The sequence below is a fragment of the Vipera berus genome (assembly GCF_964194415.1).
Source record: "Vipera berus genome assembly, chromosome: 4".
NCBI classification, from domain to species: Eukaryota; Metazoa; Chordata; class Lepidosauria; order Squamata; family Viperidae; genus Vipera; species Vipera berus.
In genome coordinates, this window is record NC_138206.1 from 56,784,740 (window position 1) to 56,807,585 (window position 22,846).

Consider the following 22,846-nt stretch of genomic DNA (forward strand, 5'->3'; position numbering starts at 1 on the left):
TATAATATTTTGAAGAAAAATCTGGATTCTTTCTTGGAGAAAAAAGTTTGGACATGTGGCTGCAATGGTATTTTTTAGCATCACATCACCTGCTGACCACAAGAGGCAGAAGGCTATAGTTAGAGGTTTAACTCTCTGTCCACTCTTTGTATATCAGTTTTTCTGCCCTTTGTCTATGACACGGCTAATCTCAAGTCCACTTCCTTTTGCCTTTATTCCCAGGCATACATCGAGGAACTCCTATTCTCTGACTCCCTGATGAGAGTAGTTATCCAGATGCTAGACTTGCCTATCACTATCCCTTAGCTCCTTAAATAAAGCTCCTTTCTATTACAGTTGCAAACCTGCTTCATTCCTACTTGCTTGAATTAGATTCTTGCTCTCGGCAGTGCTCATATACATGCACAAAGGCTCTTCCCTGAACAGAATCAGGAAGCAATAAGCCAACTGCACAAGACACCTTCTCCCCAGAGTTGTTTCTCCTAGACATTGTTTGGTATATGTATAACATAATTTTTAATGGATAAACATTCTCAAAGGCAATTTACAAAGATCATATTCAACAAAATATAAACGAGACTGAAAACTAAGCACAACAGCGAAAACAGGCACATCTCTGCTTGGCACCAGAAACATATTTATCTAGAGCACGTAAGCCTTTATCAAGAAAAGATCCCTTACAAATTCTGCAGCTAAAGCAGCATTTTTCCTCAGTGCTACTCTTCTCAACTGCAAGGAAACTGTGGGGAAGAGATTATGTAAGTGTCCAAGAAACACTTTTGTTTGCCTGAGTCAGAGGACCAGATTTGTATATTGCATTCTCTTTTGGAGAATCCCTCAATCCTCAGACAGCTCTTTAGGCAGTGACTTGGGAGTCCGAAACAAAGGGGAGAAACTTAATGACAGTTGGGGGCCCCGGCCTACATGGGTGGAAGCATATTCCACCAAGAAGGAACAGATACCATGATAAATGCAGTCTCCAGATTCCACCTAAAGCACATGGAGCATTTTTATATAGTTGGAAATGGAAGGGGAGCTAATGTGGGATGTAGATATGAATTTATGAGATGTTGCAAACATTGTCAAATCTCAGTGAAAAACTAAATACGTTTTGCCCTGTGAAGTCTTAGTCTCTCTGTTTTTCTGAAACACACACACACACACACTTTCAGGGAAGCTGATTCATCTTAGGGAATCAAGTCAGGAAATGTCATATTGTTAAGTTGCAGGATCAAGGATATAAGTTAGGAGCAGAATATATTTGTTCTTCGTCTTAGCCAAACTGGACTCAATATTTAAAAGAGCCCCTAAAGATTAACTAGAAGATGAAGGGACAGAATAGAAAGAAAGACGTAGACATAGGAGGTGGCAAAATGAGTATGGCCAAAACAGGATAAAATCCAGAAACCAAATCAAATATGGCAGGCAAGGAGGTACCATTCTAAACCACTCAGGATAGCATCCATTGTTTCCTAGAGGGACAATAGTTCTACCCATTGATGCTCACTGTCCATAAGTAGCTACCTCAGTGAAGTCAGAAGAGCTTCTACTGCATACTGGTATTTTGGGTGGAACTCTGACTGAAATATACGTGGATAATATACTAAGACAAAAGTGTGTAGTGTGCTAAGAGTACACAAACACATCAAATTTAGGTGCTGCCCATCTCATTTCCAGAGGACACATTATAGTATATATAAATAAAATGGTGAACCATGTTTCATCAAATTGGAAGAAAAAAAGGTTTATTTAGTCCAAATTAGTACTATTTTCTAGACTATTTTGCAACAGCTATGGATCTAGCTGAATGGATCTGTCTATTAAGGGACACAGATTCATTGTTTTAATTAAGGTTTTTTACAATGTATTCTTTCTAATGAATGCAATAACTCAGCTCCCATGCTGTCACATACAACAGCCTGTGAAAATGCAATTTAAGCCTAGGAGGATGGAGAGAATATGACTGCGTTTAAATTTTAATGATCAGTGAAATAAATCCTTAGGTGGAAAAATAATTCTATAAATAACTCCATAAATAAATAATTCTATTAATAGTTGAAAAGAAACCCTAGCAAATGGATTAAATGAATGTAAAAAATAACATAATTTTTTGTTGCAACATTCACCATACTGTAAATGGAAACTATTTTTCCCTGACTTCAACAAAGAATGAGCAAAAATGCAAATCTTAAAAATATTCTTTTTATTGTTATCGCAGTCAAAACATAATTTTATATAAACAGCCAGTTAATTATGATTTTTAAAAGACACAACTGAAAATGATAAGAAACGCAAACACATACTGTACTGTATTGCTAGTCTTCCTTACCTCATGAATTTGTATTTATTGCATTAAAAAACAGATTATATTTATCTTTTTGTCATTTTATGAGGAAAAGAATCTATGTGCCCAAAACACAGGAATTCCAGAGGCAATGTCCACTGAATGTTACTGTAATTCATTCAAAGCACATCTAAGTTCAGAACATCATAGGAAGATTTATTTCCAAACTTTCATAACAAATTAGCCCTTAAGATTAAGATAGCATGTGCCATAAACAAAAGTCACAAATTACTAGTTTCTAATGAGTTAGTCCCCTTCATGGATTACTGCCTTGTCGCGGCGAAGGGGCTTGTGTAATTCAATGAAGCTATGAGCTATGCTGTGCAGAGCCACCCAAGACAGACAGGTCATAGCAGAGAGTTCTGACAAAACGTGATCCACTGGAGAAGGAAATGGCAACCCACTCCAGTATCTTTGCCATGAAAACCCTATGGACAGTACCAAAAGGCAAAATGATATGACACTGAAAGATGAACCCCTCAGGTTGGAAGCGTCCAACATGCTACTGGGGAAGAGCAGAGGGCTAGTACTAGTAGCGCCAGAAAGAATGAAGCGACTGGGCCAAAGCCGAAAGGACGCTCAGCTGTGGATGTGTCTGGTGGTGAAAGGAAAGTCCGATGCTGTAAAGATTTATTCTCCATAGGAACCTGGAAGGTAAGATCCATGAATCAAGGCAAGCTGGACGTGGTCAAACAAGAGATGTCAAGACTAAACATCGACATCTTAGGAATCAGCGAGCTAAAATGGACAGGAATGGGTGAATTTAATTCAGATGACCATCAGGTGTACTACTGCGGGCAAGAATCCCTAAGAAGAAATGGAGTAGCCTTCATAGTCAATAAAATAGGAAAAGCAATACTGGGATACAATCTGCAAAATGACAGAATGATCTCAGTTTGAATCCAAGGCAAACCATTCAATATCACAGTAGTCCAAGTCTATGCCCCAACCTCCGGTGCTGAAGAGGATGGAATTGACCAGTTCTATGAAGCCCTACAGCACCTTATAGAATTAACACCAAAAAAATGATGTCCTTATCCTCATGGGGGATTGGAATGCTAAAGTAGGAAGCCAAAAGATAACCGGAATAACAGGCAAGTTTGGCCTTGGAGTACAAAATGAAGCAGGGCACAGGTTGATAGAATTTTTTCAAGAGAATACGATGGTCATAGCAAACACTCTTTTCCAACAACCCAAGAGACGGCTCTACACATGGACATCACCAGACGGTCAACAGAGAAATCAGATTGACTATGTGCTCTGCAGCCAAAGATGGAGAAGCTCTATACAGTCAGTAAAAACAAGACCAGGAGCTGACTGTGGCTCAGACCATGAGCTTCTCGTTGCAAAGTTTAGGCTTAAACTGAAGAAAGTAGGGAAAAGCAGTAGGTCACTCAGGTATGAATTAAATCATATCCCTGTTGAATATACAGTAGAGGTGACAAATAGATTTAAGGAATTAGATCTGATAGACAGAGTGCCTGAAGAACTATGGACAGAGGTTCACAACATTGTACAAGAGGTAGCAACTAAAACCATCCCAAAGAAAAAAAAATGCAAGAAAGCAAAACGGCTGTCTGAGGCAGCTTTGCAAATAGCTGAGGAAAGGAGGGAAGCGAAAGGCAAGGGAGAAAAAGAAAGATACGCCCAATTGAATGCAGAATTCCAGAGAATAGCTAGAAGAGATAAGAATGCCTTCTTAAATGAGCAGTGCAAAGAAATAGAAGAAAACAATAGAATAGGGAGGACCAGAGATCTCTTCAAGAAAATTGGAGAGATGAAGGGAACGTTTCATGCAAAAATGGGCATGATAAAGGACCAAAATAGCAGGGACCTAACAGAGGCAGAAGAGATTAAGAAGAGGTGGCAAAATTAAACAGAAGAACTATACAAGAACGAGCTTAACATCCCTGTTAACCACAATGAGGTGGTCACTGACCTCAAGCCAGACATCCTAGAATGTGAAGTGAAGTGGGCCTTAGAAAAACTGAGCAACAACAAAGCTAGTGGAGGTGACAGTATTCCAGCTGAGCTATTCAAAATCTTAAAAGACGATGCAGTAAAAGTGCTACACTCAATTTGCCAGCAAATTTGGAAAACTCAACAGTGGCCACAGGATTGGAAAAGATCAGTTTACATTCCAATTCCAAAGAAAGGCAGTGCCAAAGAATGTTCACACTATCGCACCATTCCACTCATTTCACATGCTAGTAAAGTTATGCTTAAAATCCTACAAGCTAGACTCCAGCAGTATGTGGATTGAGAACTACCAGAAGTACAGGCAGGATTTCGAAGAGGCAGAGGAACTAGAGATCAAATTGCCAACATACGCTGGATCATGGAGAAAGCTAGGGAGTTCCAGAAAAACATCTACTACTGCTTCATTGACTATGCCTTTGATTGTGTGGATCACAACAAACTGTGGCAAGTTCTTAAAGAGATGGGAGTACCAGACCATCTTATTTGTCTCTTGAGAAACCTATATGCGGGTTAAGAAGCAACAGTGAGAACTGGACACGGAACTACTGATTGGTTCAAACCTGGGAAAGGAGTCTGGCAAGGCTGTACACTGTTGCCCTGCCAATTTAACTTATATGCAGAGCACATCATGAGAAAGGCAGGGCTAGATGAATCAAAAGTTGGAATTAAGATTGCTGGGAGAAATATTAACAACCTAAGATATGCAGATGATACCACTCTAATGGCAGAAAGTGAAGAGGAACTAAAGAACCTCTTCATGTGGGTGAAGAAGGAGAGTGCAAAAGTTGGCTTGAAACCTAACATTAAGAAAACCAAGATCATGGCATCTGGCTCTTTCAATTCCTGGCAAATAGATGGGGAAGAAATGAAGGTAGTGATAGATTTTATTTTACTGGGCTCCAAGATCACTGCAGATGGGGACTGTAGCCAAGAAATTAAAAGACGCTTGCTCCTGGGGAGGAAAGCCATGGCAAATCTAGACAGCACACTAAAAAGCAGAGACATCACCCTGTCAACAAAAGTGCGTATAGTCAAGGCTATGGTCTTCCCAGTTGCAATGTATGGCAGTGAAAGTTGGACCATAAGAAAGGCTGAGTGCCAAAGAATTGAGGCCTTTGAACTATGGTGCTGGAGAAGACTCCTGCGAGTCCCTTGGACTGCAAGGCATTCAAACTGGTCAGTCCTAGAGGAGATCAACCCTGACTGCTCTTTAGAAGGCCAGATCCTGAAGTTGAAACTCAAATACTTTGGCCACCTAATGAGAAGAAAGGACTCACTGGAGAAGAGCCTAATGCTGGGAAAGATTGAGGGCAAGAGAAGAAGGGGACGACAGAGAATGAGGTGGCTGGATGGAGTCACTGAAGCAGTAGGCGTGAGCTTAAATGGTCTCCAGAAGATGGTAGAGGACAGGAAGGCCTGGAGGAACATTGTCCATGGGGTCGCGATGGGTCGGACACGACTTCGCAGCTAACAACAACAAATGAGCTAGTGGCATTTCTCTCTCTGTTTTTATGGCAACATCCAACATCCTGGGTGATTGGTCAATGGGGAGAGGTGTGACAAACTGTGATAAGACTGCTCTACCCTCACCTAAAGATACATTTTAGAGCAGGCCATCGAGAAATATCTATGTTTCAATGAGTATTGCCATAGTCATCATTTTTGTATAATATTTCACTGAAGGTGCATTTACAGAGATAAGTGACAACTTGAGCAAAATCTAACAGTAGTGTTCCATTTCTACTAGGGATATTTTGGATCTTACCATCCTCCTTTGTCCGTGTGAAAATCTGTTCACTCCTGACCCCATCTCCAGCTCGTGTGAATGCCAACACCTGGATGCTATAGTTGGTGTATTTTTCCAAACCATCAAGTTCTAATGATGGCTGTACTGTAGTGACATTTTTAATTTCTCCCAGCTCTATAGAAGCAAAAATTAATTTGAGTTAGTGACAGTAGCATTTTTCTCCCAATAAGGGGTGGTTATATTGCTATGAGAGCAGGCAAGTAAAACTTGTAACCAGCATAGGGACCAAGTTTATCATGTTTATTAAATGAACATATTAAATTTCCATGCTGTGCATTTAATCAAACATCTGCAAATATCTTGTGGATGAAAAAATAAACATGTCAAATACTTTGAAACTTCTAATGTGCCATTTTTACCCACTGTTTATTGTTTAAGGTACACTGTTAAGATATTGGGGTTAGAAAATGATGGGAATTCATTATTTTTTGTCATTAATTCCTGAAAATATGCTAAAAATCAAAATATATAGTGTGCAATTAGAAAAATGGTTACAAAGATCCTTTTTGTTGCCAGGCAGGTTGACATATCCCTATGTACATGTACAAAATGGATCCTGGTTTCTTTTATGGGAAACCAAACATTTTGGATTTAAAATGGATCTAATATGCTGAACAAAATGAGTATTTCAGTCTAGCTCACACATTCCATTTCTAATAAGTATCATAACCAACAAGAGATTACTCTGTCAACAACTGCTAAAAGAGGATACTTGTTGCTTTTGATCACTAGCAAGTTGCACTTAACACTGCTAATCAAGGATTTATTAGATAAAGGTTGGGTAGCATTACAAAATATCAGTGGTCTACTGTTTTGAATTTTCTCCCAAATTTCAGAATGTGCAGAAATGGAACTGTCTCTTAAGAATTCTTAATTACTCTGTTCCCCATTTCAAAATTATCAGTCTCTATATGCGTAGGCACATTTTAAGATATTGCAAAAATACAATCTTGATATCGTTGTATGTATACAATATAGCTGTATTAAGATTTTTAGCAGTGGCATTTTGCCAATCCATAGAAGTATATGCCTGCAATGGTAAAAATGCTACACAAAAATACCTTGACATATTATGTAATATACTTTTGTCTGGGAGTGAGAGTTCACATTTATAGTGGCAACTGAATAATACTGTACATGAAATCATTTTCAGTTCCTAAAAGATTCAACGATTAGTAAAAACAAAGGACAAGCCGACTCTGCCATAGAAATGGGAAGATTTTTTTTCATCCTGGAAAGCATTACATGCAACCAGGAAAAATACTGATCTTGAGGAGTCAAACTACTTACCTCCATCCAAAAGATTAGCCCAGTATATCACCCTAAATCCCTGTAGAATTCCATTGAGGGAATCTTTGGCCAGAGTGGACCAGGTGATAGAGATGGTTTCTGGCGATGTAGCAATGGCTTGGACATTCTCCGGAGGGGAACTAGGAACTGAAATTTGACAGTAATAGATTTTGACTATGAATGCTATAAAAGTAGTATGCACCAATTGACTCTGACATTTCTTCAATAAGCCTCTTAGGAGAGAGTGATAAGATTATTTTTAGAATACTCTTTGTAGCATAGTGTAGACAAGTTGGAAATGGTACACTCTGCAAGGCTTGTTACCTTAAATGCCATGGATTAGGGTAGGTTAGAAATATGTATAAAATAAAATAAAATAATATAGCATAGAAGGAAGTTAATCCAGTTATGTTCAGAAGTGTAGCTCAAAATTTAGATGACCTTCTAAGATGTAATCACTAAGAAATGCTATTTTCTTGTTGACATTTTTTTTTCTACGTACAGAGTGGATAATTTTGGAAAGCCAGTTTCCCAATTAGAGTTCTTTAATGTTTCAAGAATATTTCAATAACTACATCACAAATTGGTCAAGGCACAGAAAATAAAATATAACAAATATATTAACTATTAATATAAACTAGATTTTCAGTTTACTGTAACAGCAAACAAAAAGAGCTCATAGCTATCAGAAACAATGTCTGTACTCAAAAGCACAGGACTTTTTATCACTAAAAGCTAATGAATAAAATTCATGAGAAGTTGGTGTGGATTTTTTCCTCTTTTTTCAGAGTCAGCAGTAGGGAATTCCTGCTACATATACATACATAAATACTGTATACATATATAATCTCTCAGCCGGAACAAAGCCAAGACCTGTAAATCTTTGCAACTAAAATAATCTCTTTGACAAGATGCTGAACTCTAAACAGTAGTGATAGACAGACTGTCAAGAATCACTCTGAACCGTATTAGATTGATTTGCAAACACGAAGAGTATAGCATTAGATAAGGCTCTTTAAAGATATTTAAACAAGCACTAAAATATAAACATTATTCACACACTCACATGGGTCTCTATAAGAATATATGTATGAGAATTTATTTCAGATGCTATTTCTTGGTAACTATTTTAAGAGTGCACTAATCACATAAACATTTGAGAATCTCCATCACAAGAGTCCTAATAGTATACTTTTCCACATTTTTCTTTGCTGATGGAATATAGCCACAAGAGGGCTCTCTTCTGCAGCTCTGAAAAACTTGATCTCAATAATCTTAGAACACATATGCATGTGTGCCTTTTCCAAACAGTGTTTTTCAGTTGAGTTCCTCTTCCATAATTCTCAACCACTTAGAGCATACTTTTTGTCTTGCTCAACAAATGTCAGTTCTTATTAAAAGCTAATGGACCTTTTCTTGCTTTGCCTTGTACCTCAGCAAGGCAAGATACTATAAATTCCATAGTACATACATTATCTCTCTCTTTCACAAACATTAAATTTACCGGTAATAGTTGAGGAAATAGAAATACTGTAGATTCTCCACTTTGTTCCTTTGTGTTGACACTTTCCCTGTTTTTATTCTAGGTAGGATGCAAGTAATCCTACAGGCAAGTAATTATTTTCTCCTATGGCCAAATAACACTTGAAGCTGAAGAAATCTAATTCAGGAACTTGTTAAGACCAAGATAGGATAGCCATTGTTCCTCCATGTTTTCTTTTGCAGTCTGACTTGGGGGACCATGAATGAAACACTTTAAATTCATGCAAAAACGAGCCATTCATTTGCTGATTTTAGCTTGAAGGGCATCTTGTAAAACACAAAAATCCCCAGGATTCTTCGTATAATAGTAATAGCAGGATGTTGACTATGCTCAAATTCCTTCTATTTCCCGCATGGAATGAAGCAAAGAAAAAAAAATATGCTTCAACTTCAAGAATCCATTCAAGGAGTACAGCCTTATTAGGCCACAACATTTGATATTGCATTCAATAAAATGTTAAATTAAAAACTACTGTTTTTTTCACAGATATTCAAAAGCGAATTATCCCTAGGGAGCAATTTAGGAAGAGAGAGGAAATAGCACCCCAAAAGTGTGGGACAGAGATCTAACTACCCAAAATGACTCTCATTAACAGATTGCCCAATAACTACTGCCAGATTATAGCATGTACACTGATGCTTAAACTGTGATCCTATTTCCTAAAAATATAAAATAGCATATAAATTCTGTGCATCCTTAATATAAAAAATAATAATAATGTTTTCAAGTTTAGTACCTACCATCCTCAAGAGTAGTAGTGATAATTTCTTGAGAAGATGGTCCTATTCCAGCTCGATTACATGCCTGCACAACCATGCCATATTGTGTGAATTTTTTAAGGTTATCTAAAGTATAAATTTCACTGTCTCCAGTAGTATCAATACTGATGATGTTGAACTGGAAATTGCCTCCTGCGCTGTATTCCCGATAACCAATCTGATAACCACGAATAACTCCATTTTGCAAATGCTTCTTTGGCGCCTAAAGAAGTCAGATGTTGTATACACTTTCAACATAATAAAACATTACCATAATATGTTAAATGCTCAGAAAAATTTCCTTTCCCAAAGTCCATACTACTAAAGCAGATTGAGCTGAAGTCTAGCTTTATGATGAAATTAAATATAAGTTGAATTACAAATGTAATAACAGCATTTCTGAAGATAAATGAGAAGTACCGGTATTTTCCCTCCTCATAACTGAAGCAATCATTACAGTGAAACTTTCTTTAAAACTGTAATTTTCAATAATACTTGCAATAATCTACCCTGAGCTCCAGACTGTAAGTGTCCAAATTTAAGTTTTATTGTAAACTTTCTTTTATAGATAGAAATCCTTCTGTCACTGAATTAGAGCACTCAGCTCCCTAATGTTAATAGTAGAAGGCAGTTTTCCCCTGATCATAAAGTGTTAGATACTATCTTATTTGTGAAAATATTAATTCTGTTTTCCTAGTGTGGATTCTAATTTCAGGGAAATTTTGTCAAGATGACGATAAAAATAAATATTTTTCCCCCTGAATCAAATGTACTTTTTCACTGGGGAAAAAAGAGAGCAAAGTTGCATTTTCTAATTTCAGAATAATTACTATTACTATGAATCCTATAAAAGATTTTCATCCATTTGAAACGTTTTTCAATAAATAAATTCACAAATATTTGCAAAATTAACCAAATATTTATATTATATTTTAATTTCAATTTCTTTGAGTGAAACATGACACATGTGGATTACTTGGATGTATCTATGTTGTTTTCTTTGCAACAATTTGGAAGTGGTTGCTATAATTTTCTTCCAAGTTGTCTTTCAACTTCCTGGACCAGCATATAGTTCTAGGATATCATTGTGACCTCCATTCCACATACTAACCAGGTATGATGCTGCTTAGCCATTGGAGACAACACAGGTGTTTAGCTATGTCAGCGCTTCATGTGAATGATGTGATTTGGAACAGTAATGGTTGCATGAGGTATTGCAGATACAACTACAAAATTTTAGTTAGTCATAAATTCAACATCATGTCTTAAAAGTAGTGGATAGTAGAGCAGAAGCTAAATATTATTAAAGCCTACTATTTATTTTTTTATAAATTGCCAATAATTATAGAGAGCCTTTCTTCCTTGAAATATGACAGAAATCTGAGATCCTAGACAAACACAATAACTTTCCTCATGAATTTGTTGTCTTAGATAAAAGGCAATTCTTTTCAGTTTCTTTTGCTTCTATTCTTATTTTCCATAGGCACAAGAAGTATTACAAAATCATGTTATGTTTTTTTTATAATGGTACTGAATAATTTTCAGATAATACAACACTGAGGTTTATTTACGGATGTGGTAATTTTAGTAGATTCTATCAGGACAACAGCAAGATGATCACAGTATATTTATCAGTGGGTTCTTTATTAATTCTGGGGTTTGTTTTTTTTAAAAGGAAGAATATTGCAATTATACTACTCTTTCCATTTTTATTGGTGTATCATGGCAGGAGGACATCGATAGGGAAAATATATTAATTCAACGTTAAGAGTCTTAAGTAACTACCCAGTCCTCCAATATATAACAAATACTGGCAGGATAATGTTTTAAAATCTTAATCAGAACTGTTCAGGTGTTTTTACGTACAGCTTTTAATTTAATCCAGTACCTTTTCTGTAGAAAATAAGCTTGGTTAAAGACTATACTACAGGCTATGGTATTCTTGAATCCAGTATACTTGGATAGATTTTATCATTTAAGTAGGGCAGTCACACTTTAAATATTGCACATCTCCTTGTCTATTGAGCTGCTCATTTCTACCCATATACATTGGTTAAAAAAAATATCTTGGATTCTGATTTGGGGAAAAAAGATCATGGTGATCTGCAAAATTATAGAACAGGAAGAAAGCAGTTATAACATAGACAATCCTCTTGCTCAATGTATGAATCCAGTTTAAAGTATTCCTGACTGGTGACTGCCCAGTCTCTATTTGAACATATCCAGCAACTGGGAGTTCCCTATTTCCCTTTGGTAATTGGTTCCACTGTCATGCTATTACTTATTATTAGCAAAATATTCCTACCATTCATCAAAAATTTACTTTCCAATAAATGATTATTATTACTCTGTACCTAGTACTGTGAGATGGTAAAGAACAGATTATGGCTGGCGTTTCTGTGCCATCTCTTTAGATTGTTGAAGACTGCTGTAATATTTTCTCTATAGGCATCTTTTTTTATGGGCTAAATATACCAGTTTTTATTTTATTTTATTTTAATTCCATTTATATCCCGCCCTTCTCCGAAGACTCAGGGCGGCTTAAAAGCTTAGCAGTAGCCTTCATTCTATGTATATGCCTGCTTATTAGGGCTTTCACACACACACCCAAGCGGCATTATTACAAAGTCAGCTTAATTGCCCCCAACAATCTGGGTCCTCATTTTACCTACCTCGGAAGGATGGAAGGCTGAGTCAACCTTGAGCCTGGTGGGATGCGAACCTGCACTAATTGCAGGCAGCTGGTGTTACTTAAGGAGGCATTAGCCCACTGCTCCACCAAGGCTCAGTTTCCTCTTTGTCTTCAGAGGTTTTCAAATCTTGTGTTCTGATTATCTTCACTATCTTGCATTGTTTCAGTTTGTTCAAGAATGAAGTATACCTCAAAGGCTTTTTTCTAGATTGACAAAACCCAGCTGGCAATGGCCAATTTTAAAAAGCTAAGGGGAGTTGGATCTGGTTAGCATTTGGATGTGAGATAACAAGGAAAGCCCAGGAGTGCGGCTAAATTGGTGGGGAAATCCCAGAAGGTGATAATGGTAACCCTTTCAATATTATTGCCAGGAAAACTACATGGATACATCCATCCATTCACCAGGAATTAACCTCATCTTTGAAGATATCTTATCATAACTTATCTTCATGAATATTGACAGAAAAAGGCATTTTGCATATCAGCTGCCTCAATGGGCTCTTTACATATATATTACAATTCTGTGTCAGGTGCTATTGTTTAGCACTACGTAAAACATTATGAATGTGAAACACTTCAACTTCCAAACATTTTGTTTTAGTTTGAAAGAACTATTTAACATAAAGTGTTCAGATGTAGTTCTAAATAAGGACTGTTTTGAGTGAAAATCACTAGAATAGTTGGGTAGTAATCAAATTCTTTTGATAAAAAGAGGACAGCCTGTTTCAAATTTGAAATGTTTTGAACAATTCTTCTTTCTTCCATATATATAGGTTCGAATCTCAGAAGGGTATGGCTGACTGATGAAAACAAATAAGTTTGAAATGCATATCAGTCTCCCTTTAATTCTTTGTTAGCAATCTAAAATTTATATATATATATATATATATATATATATATATATATATATATATATATATATATATATATATATATATATATATATATATATATATATATATGTATATATATATATATATATTCCAAGTAATGGGATTTTTAACTGTTCATTCTAATAAAAAGTTAACCTCATTATCAATTTCCAATAGTTGTCTTTCTATTATCCAAGTTTATCTTATTTCCACAAAAGAACAAAGAATAGAAAGAAAAAAGTCATTTTATGTATGTTAAAAATATGGAAACTATTATACACTAAAAAGATACTTAAAAGAGTTTTAGTGCTTTTCGATTCATTTAAAATGTTCACAGTTCCTCAAAAATCTATTAAATGCATTCAATATAAATAATTTTCTAAATATTAATTACATTTTGGTTCAAGGGTATTGGCATTATAAAGCAAAAGTTGCAGTAATATTTCTGTTAAAATACTATATTATGGAAAAAGTTGAGAATGAATCTAAAATTCCATTTATTTTATATACTGCAGTTGTATTTCTGATAGTACGTTATTCAAAACAGCACAAGCAAAGTACATATAATTGCATGTAAATTTAATTTAGCATGCAATTACGTTCACCTGCATGTGATTTTTAAAAATTTAACCATAAATATTGTGTGTATAAATTCATCACACTATGCATCTTTTAACTTTGAGCCTTATGAGCCCTCAATAAAGCTTGAGGGCATAATCTTCTTTTTTAAAAACACATGTATATATTTACCTTCCAGGTTACTCTAATGCTTTGTGAAGATATAGGCTCAAGTTGAACATCCTGAGGTGGTCCATCAGGAGCTGGTAAAAAGACAGATATATGAGTTAAAATACTTAGTCTTTTCTTGTGCTCCATAAAACAACATACTGTATCACGAAACATCTTCAATTTCTAGAATACTGATATACAAGAAAGAGCAGTTGCTAAACTGTTGCTGTGCAGAACAATAAAAAGTTAACAAAACACATGACTCAAAGAGCTCCATCCTCATCCAAACATCCACGTTGCCATTTCTGCAGCATTCTAATATGCTGACAATGAGGAATGTTGAAAAAGAAATGGAATCCTTTTAAGGGTTTTCTCAGTGTATCCTTATCTACACTTAGCCATTAAAGACATGTCACAGCAACCTAAAATGCCCAGGAGGAACTAGGCATAGTCAAATTTCTGACTATGTCATCAACCACATCACTGATGAAGAATGTTAAATCATAGCCACAGCAAACTTTTAATTAGGAGAAGAGGAATAACATTAGTTTCAAACAGCAAAAAGCATCTTTATGCTGTCTCCATGGCAGGTTGAGGGTGATATGAAAGCAATGTCATGAGGACATGGCATAAAAAATGGTGCATATATTAGAGTTCATACATGAACTCTTAGAAACTAGAAGTATTGGGTGAGAAAGAGTAAGCTGGAATTAATGTGCATTCAGAGGGTAGAGAGAGAGAAACTGATAAAAATGGCTGCAGTTCATGTCCAGGTCCAAATTTCTGATGTTAATTTTGATCTCAACACTAGAGAGAGAGAGAGAGATCAATGACCTACAGGCGTGAACCTATGTTGGCATGGAAAAACTATTTCATGAAATTCAATTGTTCTGGTTATACCGAGTTTATTAGCGATATGTAACCATACAGAATCGACAGTAAGGGAGGTAAGACTTAGTAATACTCTATTTAACTGTGAAACATTATCATTTGCCTATCCAGTTACAGGTAGCTTGCAGTTCTCCGATTTCACTCTGCAAGAATGATTCCAAAATATTTAATCATCAAAGTAGAACTACGTAAAAAGATAATCTTCTGTCATTTCTTTATAATGTTTAAAAGTCCCATATGGATTTCTTTTCAGGAGATCCAACCATGCAGTAATTCAAAGAAAACTGGTCATGTAGCCCAAATTGATCTATATTTACCTGAAAATTGTGCTCCCTGGTTACAGTGTAACCATTTCCAAACTAGTGGTTATAGGATTACATTATTAATTTGAAAGTAACCAGCTAAGAAGTCAACCTGATACCCTCCAGATGTGTGGACCAATTGCTGAAAAATCTGGGAACTGAGATCCATACTTCTGGCAATCCCTGTGGGGTGAGATGCTGACTTGGAAATGCAAAGGCTTGGATTCCAAGATAATTTACAGGAGACTTAAAGGAAATTGTTAAACTTCTCTGAAACTGACACAAATAGACTTCTAAAGACACAAGCTATGATAAGGAGATTTATTATAGATAACCTGTAAAGTCATCATCATGAAAGCATTCCAGTGACTGCTATGTATTTATGGTGAAATCGAAGTTCAAAAATATTTATATCTCTTTTTGGTTGTTTCTATATGGCAAGAAAAGCCATTTTTGGGAGGCAAGGGTGGAAGCGGCAGACAAGATCCAGTCTACTTTCAGGCTGTCCTTTGTGACCTTCAAAGAACAGGCTCTTGTAGAAAATTTCTTATGCTCTTCTCCCCCCCAATCCCCCCCAAATAAAACTACTCTGGGAAATAAGGGACTCTTGGAAATTCTTTGCAGGAGAATTGTTCAAAATGGAAAATCACTCAGGTTTGGTTAACATAACATAATTAACAAAGGGAATTTTATCTCATTACTCAGGAATAACCTTTGCAGAAGCTTTTTAAACTTTTTTTGCTGATAGAAAAACAAGGATATATTTTTTCCGCAAACTTGCTTAAAAGGACATCTCTCAAAACTCAAGCAAAATTTTTACTTCTGCTTTTCAAAATCATCATCCAGTAATGGAAAGTAAACAATTCAAATTTCTTAGAACATAAACAACATTCCAGGTATGAAAGTAAGAATATTCTATGCTAATAATCTTTTTTTTTATGCATATCCATTTATGCAGAATGTAATTCTGTTGCAAGTCTCTTACATTAAAACAAAACTTTTGTTTTATTCTGTTAGATGCCAAAGCTTAACATGTTTGGCAAAAAATTAATGGAAGGACATTGTAGATTCCATAATTCTCTTCTTGCTGCAAGAATTCCTTTTATGTGCTACCTTTAAATAAAATATGCCAGTAGCCTGAAGTCACAATGGTATATGATACAGAAGTGCATCTCTGCCAACAGTGCCCCTCCACCATGCTCCCCTTTTTATTTTTTTTTGTTTCATATTTCATGCTGTTGCTTTTGCAAAGTCCTCATTATGTTCTATGCCTCAGGCTTCTTTCAGATGCTTGAGAATCTATACCCATTTAACATGCTTGCAGTAAGTGTGGTGAACTAGAATAAACAAGGATAAATGGTGCTGCTTCCATGTGTTCTGCATATATTCCCAGTTGATACCAAGGCAACAAATACTGTGACTCAGCTGAGAGCTTAGATCCACCCCCCAACCCTGTCTTTACTCTGAATATATCAACATGTTTGATTATGATTCCATATAACTGACCTTTAATTCAACATGGAAAGCTTCAACTTCAAGTTGTACTTTATTAGTGGGAAAGTTAATCTCTGAATTAAGATGATTGGATTCTTCTGGAATATTAATTTTCAGTTAAATGAAAAACAGGAAGTATGACTAGTTAATTAAGCACATAAAAAGTCTACAGAATGTTCTGTAAGCAATGGGAAACACATATGTCCCACACTCAGGTTATCATCCTCTATTCTATTCTATTCTATTCTATTCTATTCTATTCTATTCTATTCTATTCTATTCTATTCTATTCTATTCTATTCTATTCTATTCTATTCTATTCTATTCTATTCATTTAAAATTGAGGTAATTCTTGTATTATGAAGTGATAGTAAAAGTAACAATATGTATTCAATGCTGTATTATCAGAAAGTTATATCTTCCTTGAAAGATACCTTGCATATTATTTTTAAATATATACAAGTCGTAAAGAGTATGAGATGTATTCCTCGGTGGGTTAGCAGGAGAATAAAGCAGTGGAAGTATATTTTTGTCCACTTTTTCATTGAGTTTTTCTCACAGATCTTTTGTTTCTACAGAAGCCTTTATCACTCCTGGAGCAATAGTTGTGGTTGTCTTCTTCAGCATGTTCTGTCTCCACTGCAATCATTGACTTGTTCCAGGTGATCTCAACTCTGAGACATATAAGTGGTCATGAGTTAGATCCAGTCTTCCCCTTGGAGCAAATTGCTAAGTGATTGGGATATAAAGAATATTACCATTCTTCTGTTGCCATGGTCAGATCACTTCTGGTCTGGTTGTGATCAACAGCCATATATTTATTTATTTATTTATTTATTTAATACTATTTCTATACCGCCCTTCTCCCGAAGGACTCAGGGCGGTGAACAGGGCAAGAATAAAAATACAGATTACAAAAGTTAAAACAACATTAAATAAATGCCCACATACTAAAATACATCTTTAAAACTCAATAAAATAACCATAACAACCCCCCCCCATTCCCTTCATCAGGCCAGGCCAGCTTGTTCAAAAAAGTATGTTTTTAGCTCGCGGCGAAAGGAGCGAAGGTCGGGTGCCGTCCGGAGCTCAACCGGTAGCTGATTCCATAGCTCCAGGGCGCCCACAGAGAAGGCCCTCCCCCTGGGGGCCACCAGTCGACATTCTCTGACCGGTGGCACCCTGAGGAGGCCCTCTCTGTGGGAACGCACAGGGCGGAGGGAAGTCGATGCCGGCAGCAGGTGTTCCCTCAGGTACTCCGGGCCCCTGCCATGTAGGGCTTTGAATACCATTACTAGTACCTTGAATCTCACCCGGAAGGCAACCGGTAACCAATGCAGCTCGCGGAGCAGAGGTGTAACGTGGGAGTATCAGGAGACTCCCAACACAACTCTCGCGGCTGCATTCTGTACCAGTTGGAGCTTCCGGGTGGTCCTCAAGGGCAGCCCCATGTAGAGAGCGTTGCAGTAGTCTAGTCAAGAGGTCACGAGCGCATGAGTGACCATGCATAGATCATCCCGGCTTAGATAGGGCCGCAACTGGCGGCCCTATATTGTCTCAGATGGTCTGCCCCAAGTACCTTATGGATCTAATTGGCTTGTGGCAGATATAGGAATTTCACTGACCATTTGTTGGGTGACTGTGACAAGGGTCTGATTGGCTACTGATATGGTTTGTCACCCAGAGTCCCATTGTCTGAGTTGGCCATATCAAGTGACAGAATTGATATGAAGAGTGCAGGTGGAGAACAGGTAAGAGAGAGTCTGACTAATATGTGCCCAACTTTGGGCCAACTCCATGACAATCAGTGAGGCAAAGCATCCTTATTTTTTCTCCCTTATTTCACTGACAGATTGTTGTCCAGAAGCCTTGTTTCAGATGGCTAATTCCCTCTTGGGTAAGAGCCAGCCCCTCAAGTTTCCATCTGGCTGCTGTGATGAATTAACACAAAATGTTGCTGGTAAAAATACATCTTAAAATAGCGCAGCTGATAAATCACAGACTACGGAGTATGGGGATGTGATGAAGTACAAAAGAGGGACTGGTAATGAATGAGATCTGTACTCAATTAGTGTTGCAAGGAAATGACAGTATGTGGCCATGGCTGGCAGCTGCAGTAGATGAAATGACATAGGAGTAGGTATAATGGTGCCAGGCCCCAAGTAATCAATGAAAAGTGCAGACAGGAAAATCCTCTATATCAGCAGAACTAGAAAACGTACAATGCCCTAATTGATGATAGAGCCAAAAAAACAAACTTGGCATATCTCAGCTCACTTTCCCAGTTTATATTATCCCTCTCAAGAGAGAGAGAGAATCCTGTTTTGTAAACATACATCTTTTGCTTTTTCAAAAGAGTGCTAAGTACGTTTAGATAAGGATGCTGGGCAATGCTTGACTGGTGCTTTCCAAAGTGCCAATCAGCATCGTACAGGCAGCTGCCTCTGCAAAACCAGATGTATGGATTCTCCTGCATCTCAAATTAAGATGGCCGTGGACAGCAGCCCAGCCATTAAAGGACATGTCACAGCAGCCTAAAGTGCCCAGAAGCAACTAGGCAAAGCCAAATCTCTGACTATGTCATCAACCACATCACTGACGAAGAATGTTAGGGGAAGAATAACATTGATTTTAAACAGCTAAAAGCATCTTTATGCTGTCTCTGGGGCAGGTTCAGGGTGATATGAAAGCGAAGTCATGAGGACATATCGTAAACAATGGAGCATATCTGTGCCATGTTTGGGGGAACATGAATTCTTAGAAACTAGCAAGTATTGGGTAAGAAAGAGTAAGCTGGAATTAATATACACTCAGAGGGTACAGAGAGACAAACTAATAAAAATGGCTGTAGTTCATTTCCAGGTCCAAATTCCTGATGTTAATTTTGATCTCAACACTAGAGAGAGATCAATGATCTACAATAGCTCAGTCTAAGGCAGTTTGCAGTGTTACTGAACAAAATTTCACTTCTTGTCTACTTGACTTTTTTTACAGGCAGTAGAGGTTGGCTTGAATCTTACCCTATTCAAATACAACAACAATGGTTCATAATACCTTTTTATACTAAGATCACTGTATCTTAAAACAATGGGAAATGACATACATTTTAAAAACAAATGTCAGCTGACTCCACACTTTTCTTAAAAAGGAAAAAAAAGCAACATCTGCTGGGGCCATGGGAAAGTTCAAAGGGGGTGATGCAATTTGAAATGGATTCTACAAAATCATCTCTTAGAATCAAAATGTCAAACGGAATCATTTGAAGGCCCCAAATGAAATTAAATATTTTGTCTGATTCAGAGTGATTCAATGGCAATTTGTAAATGTGATAAATTTTTCTAGTTAACATTAATTAATTTTATATGTCTAACCACATTAATTTTATATTGCTAAGCACATTGGTTTGTGCTTAAATTGTAAGCCGCCCTGAGTCTTCGGAGAAGGGCGGGATATAAATGGGATTAAAATAAAATAAATAAATAAAAAATAAAACCATCTTGATAGACTTTTAGAAACCTTGTTTGCTCTTTTTTATACTTGCCTTTCCCCCCCTTATCTATCCCCTTTTATCCATATTATATCTCAACTTGTTGGGCTGACATGTAGTTATTACCTCTGTTAATTGCTATGTTCTGCTGTGCAGCATTCTTTAGCTCTTTTATCCTCTCCTATTTTCCCTTTTTCTCACTACCACCAATATTTTCTTCCTATTATTTATCTATCTATTTTGTTTGGACTAAGTAGTTCATCTCTGTTGTGTACGTTTATCTGAGAGAATATATTTGCTGTTAGATTGCTCTAATGCAAAACATTTCTTTAAATTGCTATGTATTATATTACAATAGGGACGCAGTGGCTCAGTGGGTTAGGACACTGAGCTTGTCGATCAGAAGGTCGGCAGTTTGGTGGATCAAATCCCGAGTGCCGCGTAACAGAGTGAGCGCCTGTTACTCGTCCCAGCTTCTGCCCACCTAGCAGTTCGAAAGCACGTAAAAATGCAAGTAGAAAAATAGGGACCACTACGGTGGGAAGGTAACAGCGTTCCGTGCGCCTTTGGCGTCTAGTCATGCCGGCCACATGACCACGGAGACGTCCTCGGACAAACGCTGGCTCTTCGGCTTTGAAACGGAGATGAGCACCGCCCCCTAGAGTCGGAAACGACTAGCACGCATGTGCGGGGGAACCTTTACCTTTTACTTATATTACAATAGTGATGACATACATAGTTCTAACTTTTTAAAAAATGCTTCATAAGTAGCATGTTGTGAACCTGTTCATTGTTGCCATAATGCATCATGTATAGAGTTCCTTGACATATTTGGCATGTTAAAAATATCCAAACTTTGTTCATCCAGTAATAAATGTAGCACTAACTTTTAATAACTATGTAAAAAGTACCTGCTTCATCTGTGGTGATAGTAAGTTCATTGCTGGCTTCACTTTTGCCAATCCGATTTTTTGCATACATGCGGATGTTGTAGGTGGAAGAAGCATGTAGGTCAATGATCGTGGCTTGATTCAGCTGTGGGGAAACATCTTTGGTTCTTTGGACAGAATCCCAGGAGTCTATTTAAAGAAATTGTAAGAAATATGGTAATTTTTCTTTCATTTATGACTTCGTTTAAAATACTGAACTATGTAACAAGTCAACCATATCAAGGACAAAATAAAACACTAGTAAAATTTCGCTATATTTACTCTTACAGTAGTTGGATAAAACTTTGATAAAATCAGTATTTATGCACATATGCTCTTTAACATATGTTAAATGTTGTAAAGCCGCCCTGAGTCTTCAGAGAAGGGCGGGATATAAATGGAATTAAAATAAATAAATAAATAAATAACATATATATTCCCTCAAAGTGCTAAGAGAAAATAAACAGGAAAGGTATTAAAGGAAAAGCTTATAACAAATATTTGTTGGGGACTCTATTTTTATGCACTATAGCTCTCTTTGGTGTAAATTATTTTGAACACATAGACAAGTTCATGCAATACCCCAGCCATTCACAACTTGATGACTTCCAACTTTCTAGTTGGTTGGATAGCGACTGCAACAGTTATCCCTAATAAGTGAAAGGGATGGGTTAGTGAAGTGCAGGTGTCTACTTGTCAGTCAGAACAGATTGGAGTCTCAACTACTCCTCTATCTAGTCAATACTGAGGATTAACAGTAACAAAAAACAGTATCTAAAAAAAATGGGAAACCACTTTCTATAAACCATCATTATTTTTTAGAAATCAAAGTTCCAAAATACTTTATTGTTTGGTTAGAAGGGCATATGAAATCTAGAAAACTGGATGTCGATGGCATCAAATTCTTGTGCTGACTCTAATTGAGCAGGAAAGGGTGTCTAAGAAGGGAAGGAGACTGATCAACTTCATGGCAGCACCAGAATGAAACCCCAAAAGTATATCATTATTTTCTCAAGTTTGTACAAATCTCCTTCTCTGCTTCAGTGTAAGCATGAAATGAACAAATCCAGCAGATGTGAAGACTGAGCAACAAAGGGTTGTGAACAGTTGCTTGAAGAATCAGCAGCTGTATAGAAATGAAAGCAGGAGCGTCTGAACAGTAATATTCATGCATAACTTCTTTGGCAGCTTCTCCTAATGAATATCTTCTGTCAAGTTCTCTCTTGTTTTCATGAGCCTCTGCACATGAAGATTCTATAGAATTTTCTATAGTGTTTGCCCTTAACTGCTGCAGTGATAAAGAAGAATTAATATGGCATCTACACCAGAGTGAATGGGCAGCTCTTCAGTAGGTATTTTCAGAATCTAGTTGTCAATTAACAGCAGACCACAACTAATAGTTAAGAGATCACACACACTGTGCTAAAAATCTTCACATCTGGTAAGGCATTTCATCATCTACAGCCTTCTATACATTATTGAAACTCTTGTTTATGACTCGGCAAAATGATGTATTGCAAGATAATAGTTTTAGGCCTGGACAAACGTTGTCCATGGGGTCGCGATGGGTCGGACATGACTTCACAACTAACAACAAGAAGTTTTTGGTCAAGGTGTCTCAGATAGCCTAACTTACAGAATGTGTCTGAATGCAGGAGCCATGACTCCCATGGAATTGAAATTGGGCAAAATTGATAAACATTTAATAACATTACAATTATCATAAAA

The 22,846-nt window shown here is 36.8% G+C and overlaps 1 protein-coding gene across 1 annotated transcript in view; it reads right to left on the minus strand.

Moving 5' to 3' along the window:
* Positions 1 to 22,846, minus strand: part of DSCAM (DS cell adhesion molecule) — a gene marked incomplete at both ends in the record, with an annotated part of 361,720 nt that overhangs the window by 80,877 nt on the left and 257,997 nt on the right. Inside the window, 5 exons of the mRNA XM_081327319.1 lie at positions 6,090 to 6,245; positions 7,422 to 7,568; positions 9,705 to 9,945; positions 14,037 to 14,107; positions 21,101 to 21,268. Of these exons, the coding sequence (XP_081183445.1) occupies positions 6,090 to 6,245; positions 7,422 to 7,568; positions 9,705 to 9,945; positions 14,037 to 14,107; positions 21,101 to 21,268 (783 nt within the window). The remainder of the gene's footprint in view (positions 1 to 6,089; positions 6,246 to 7,421; positions 7,569 to 9,704; positions 9,946 to 14,036; positions 14,108 to 21,100; positions 21,269 to 22,846) is intronic.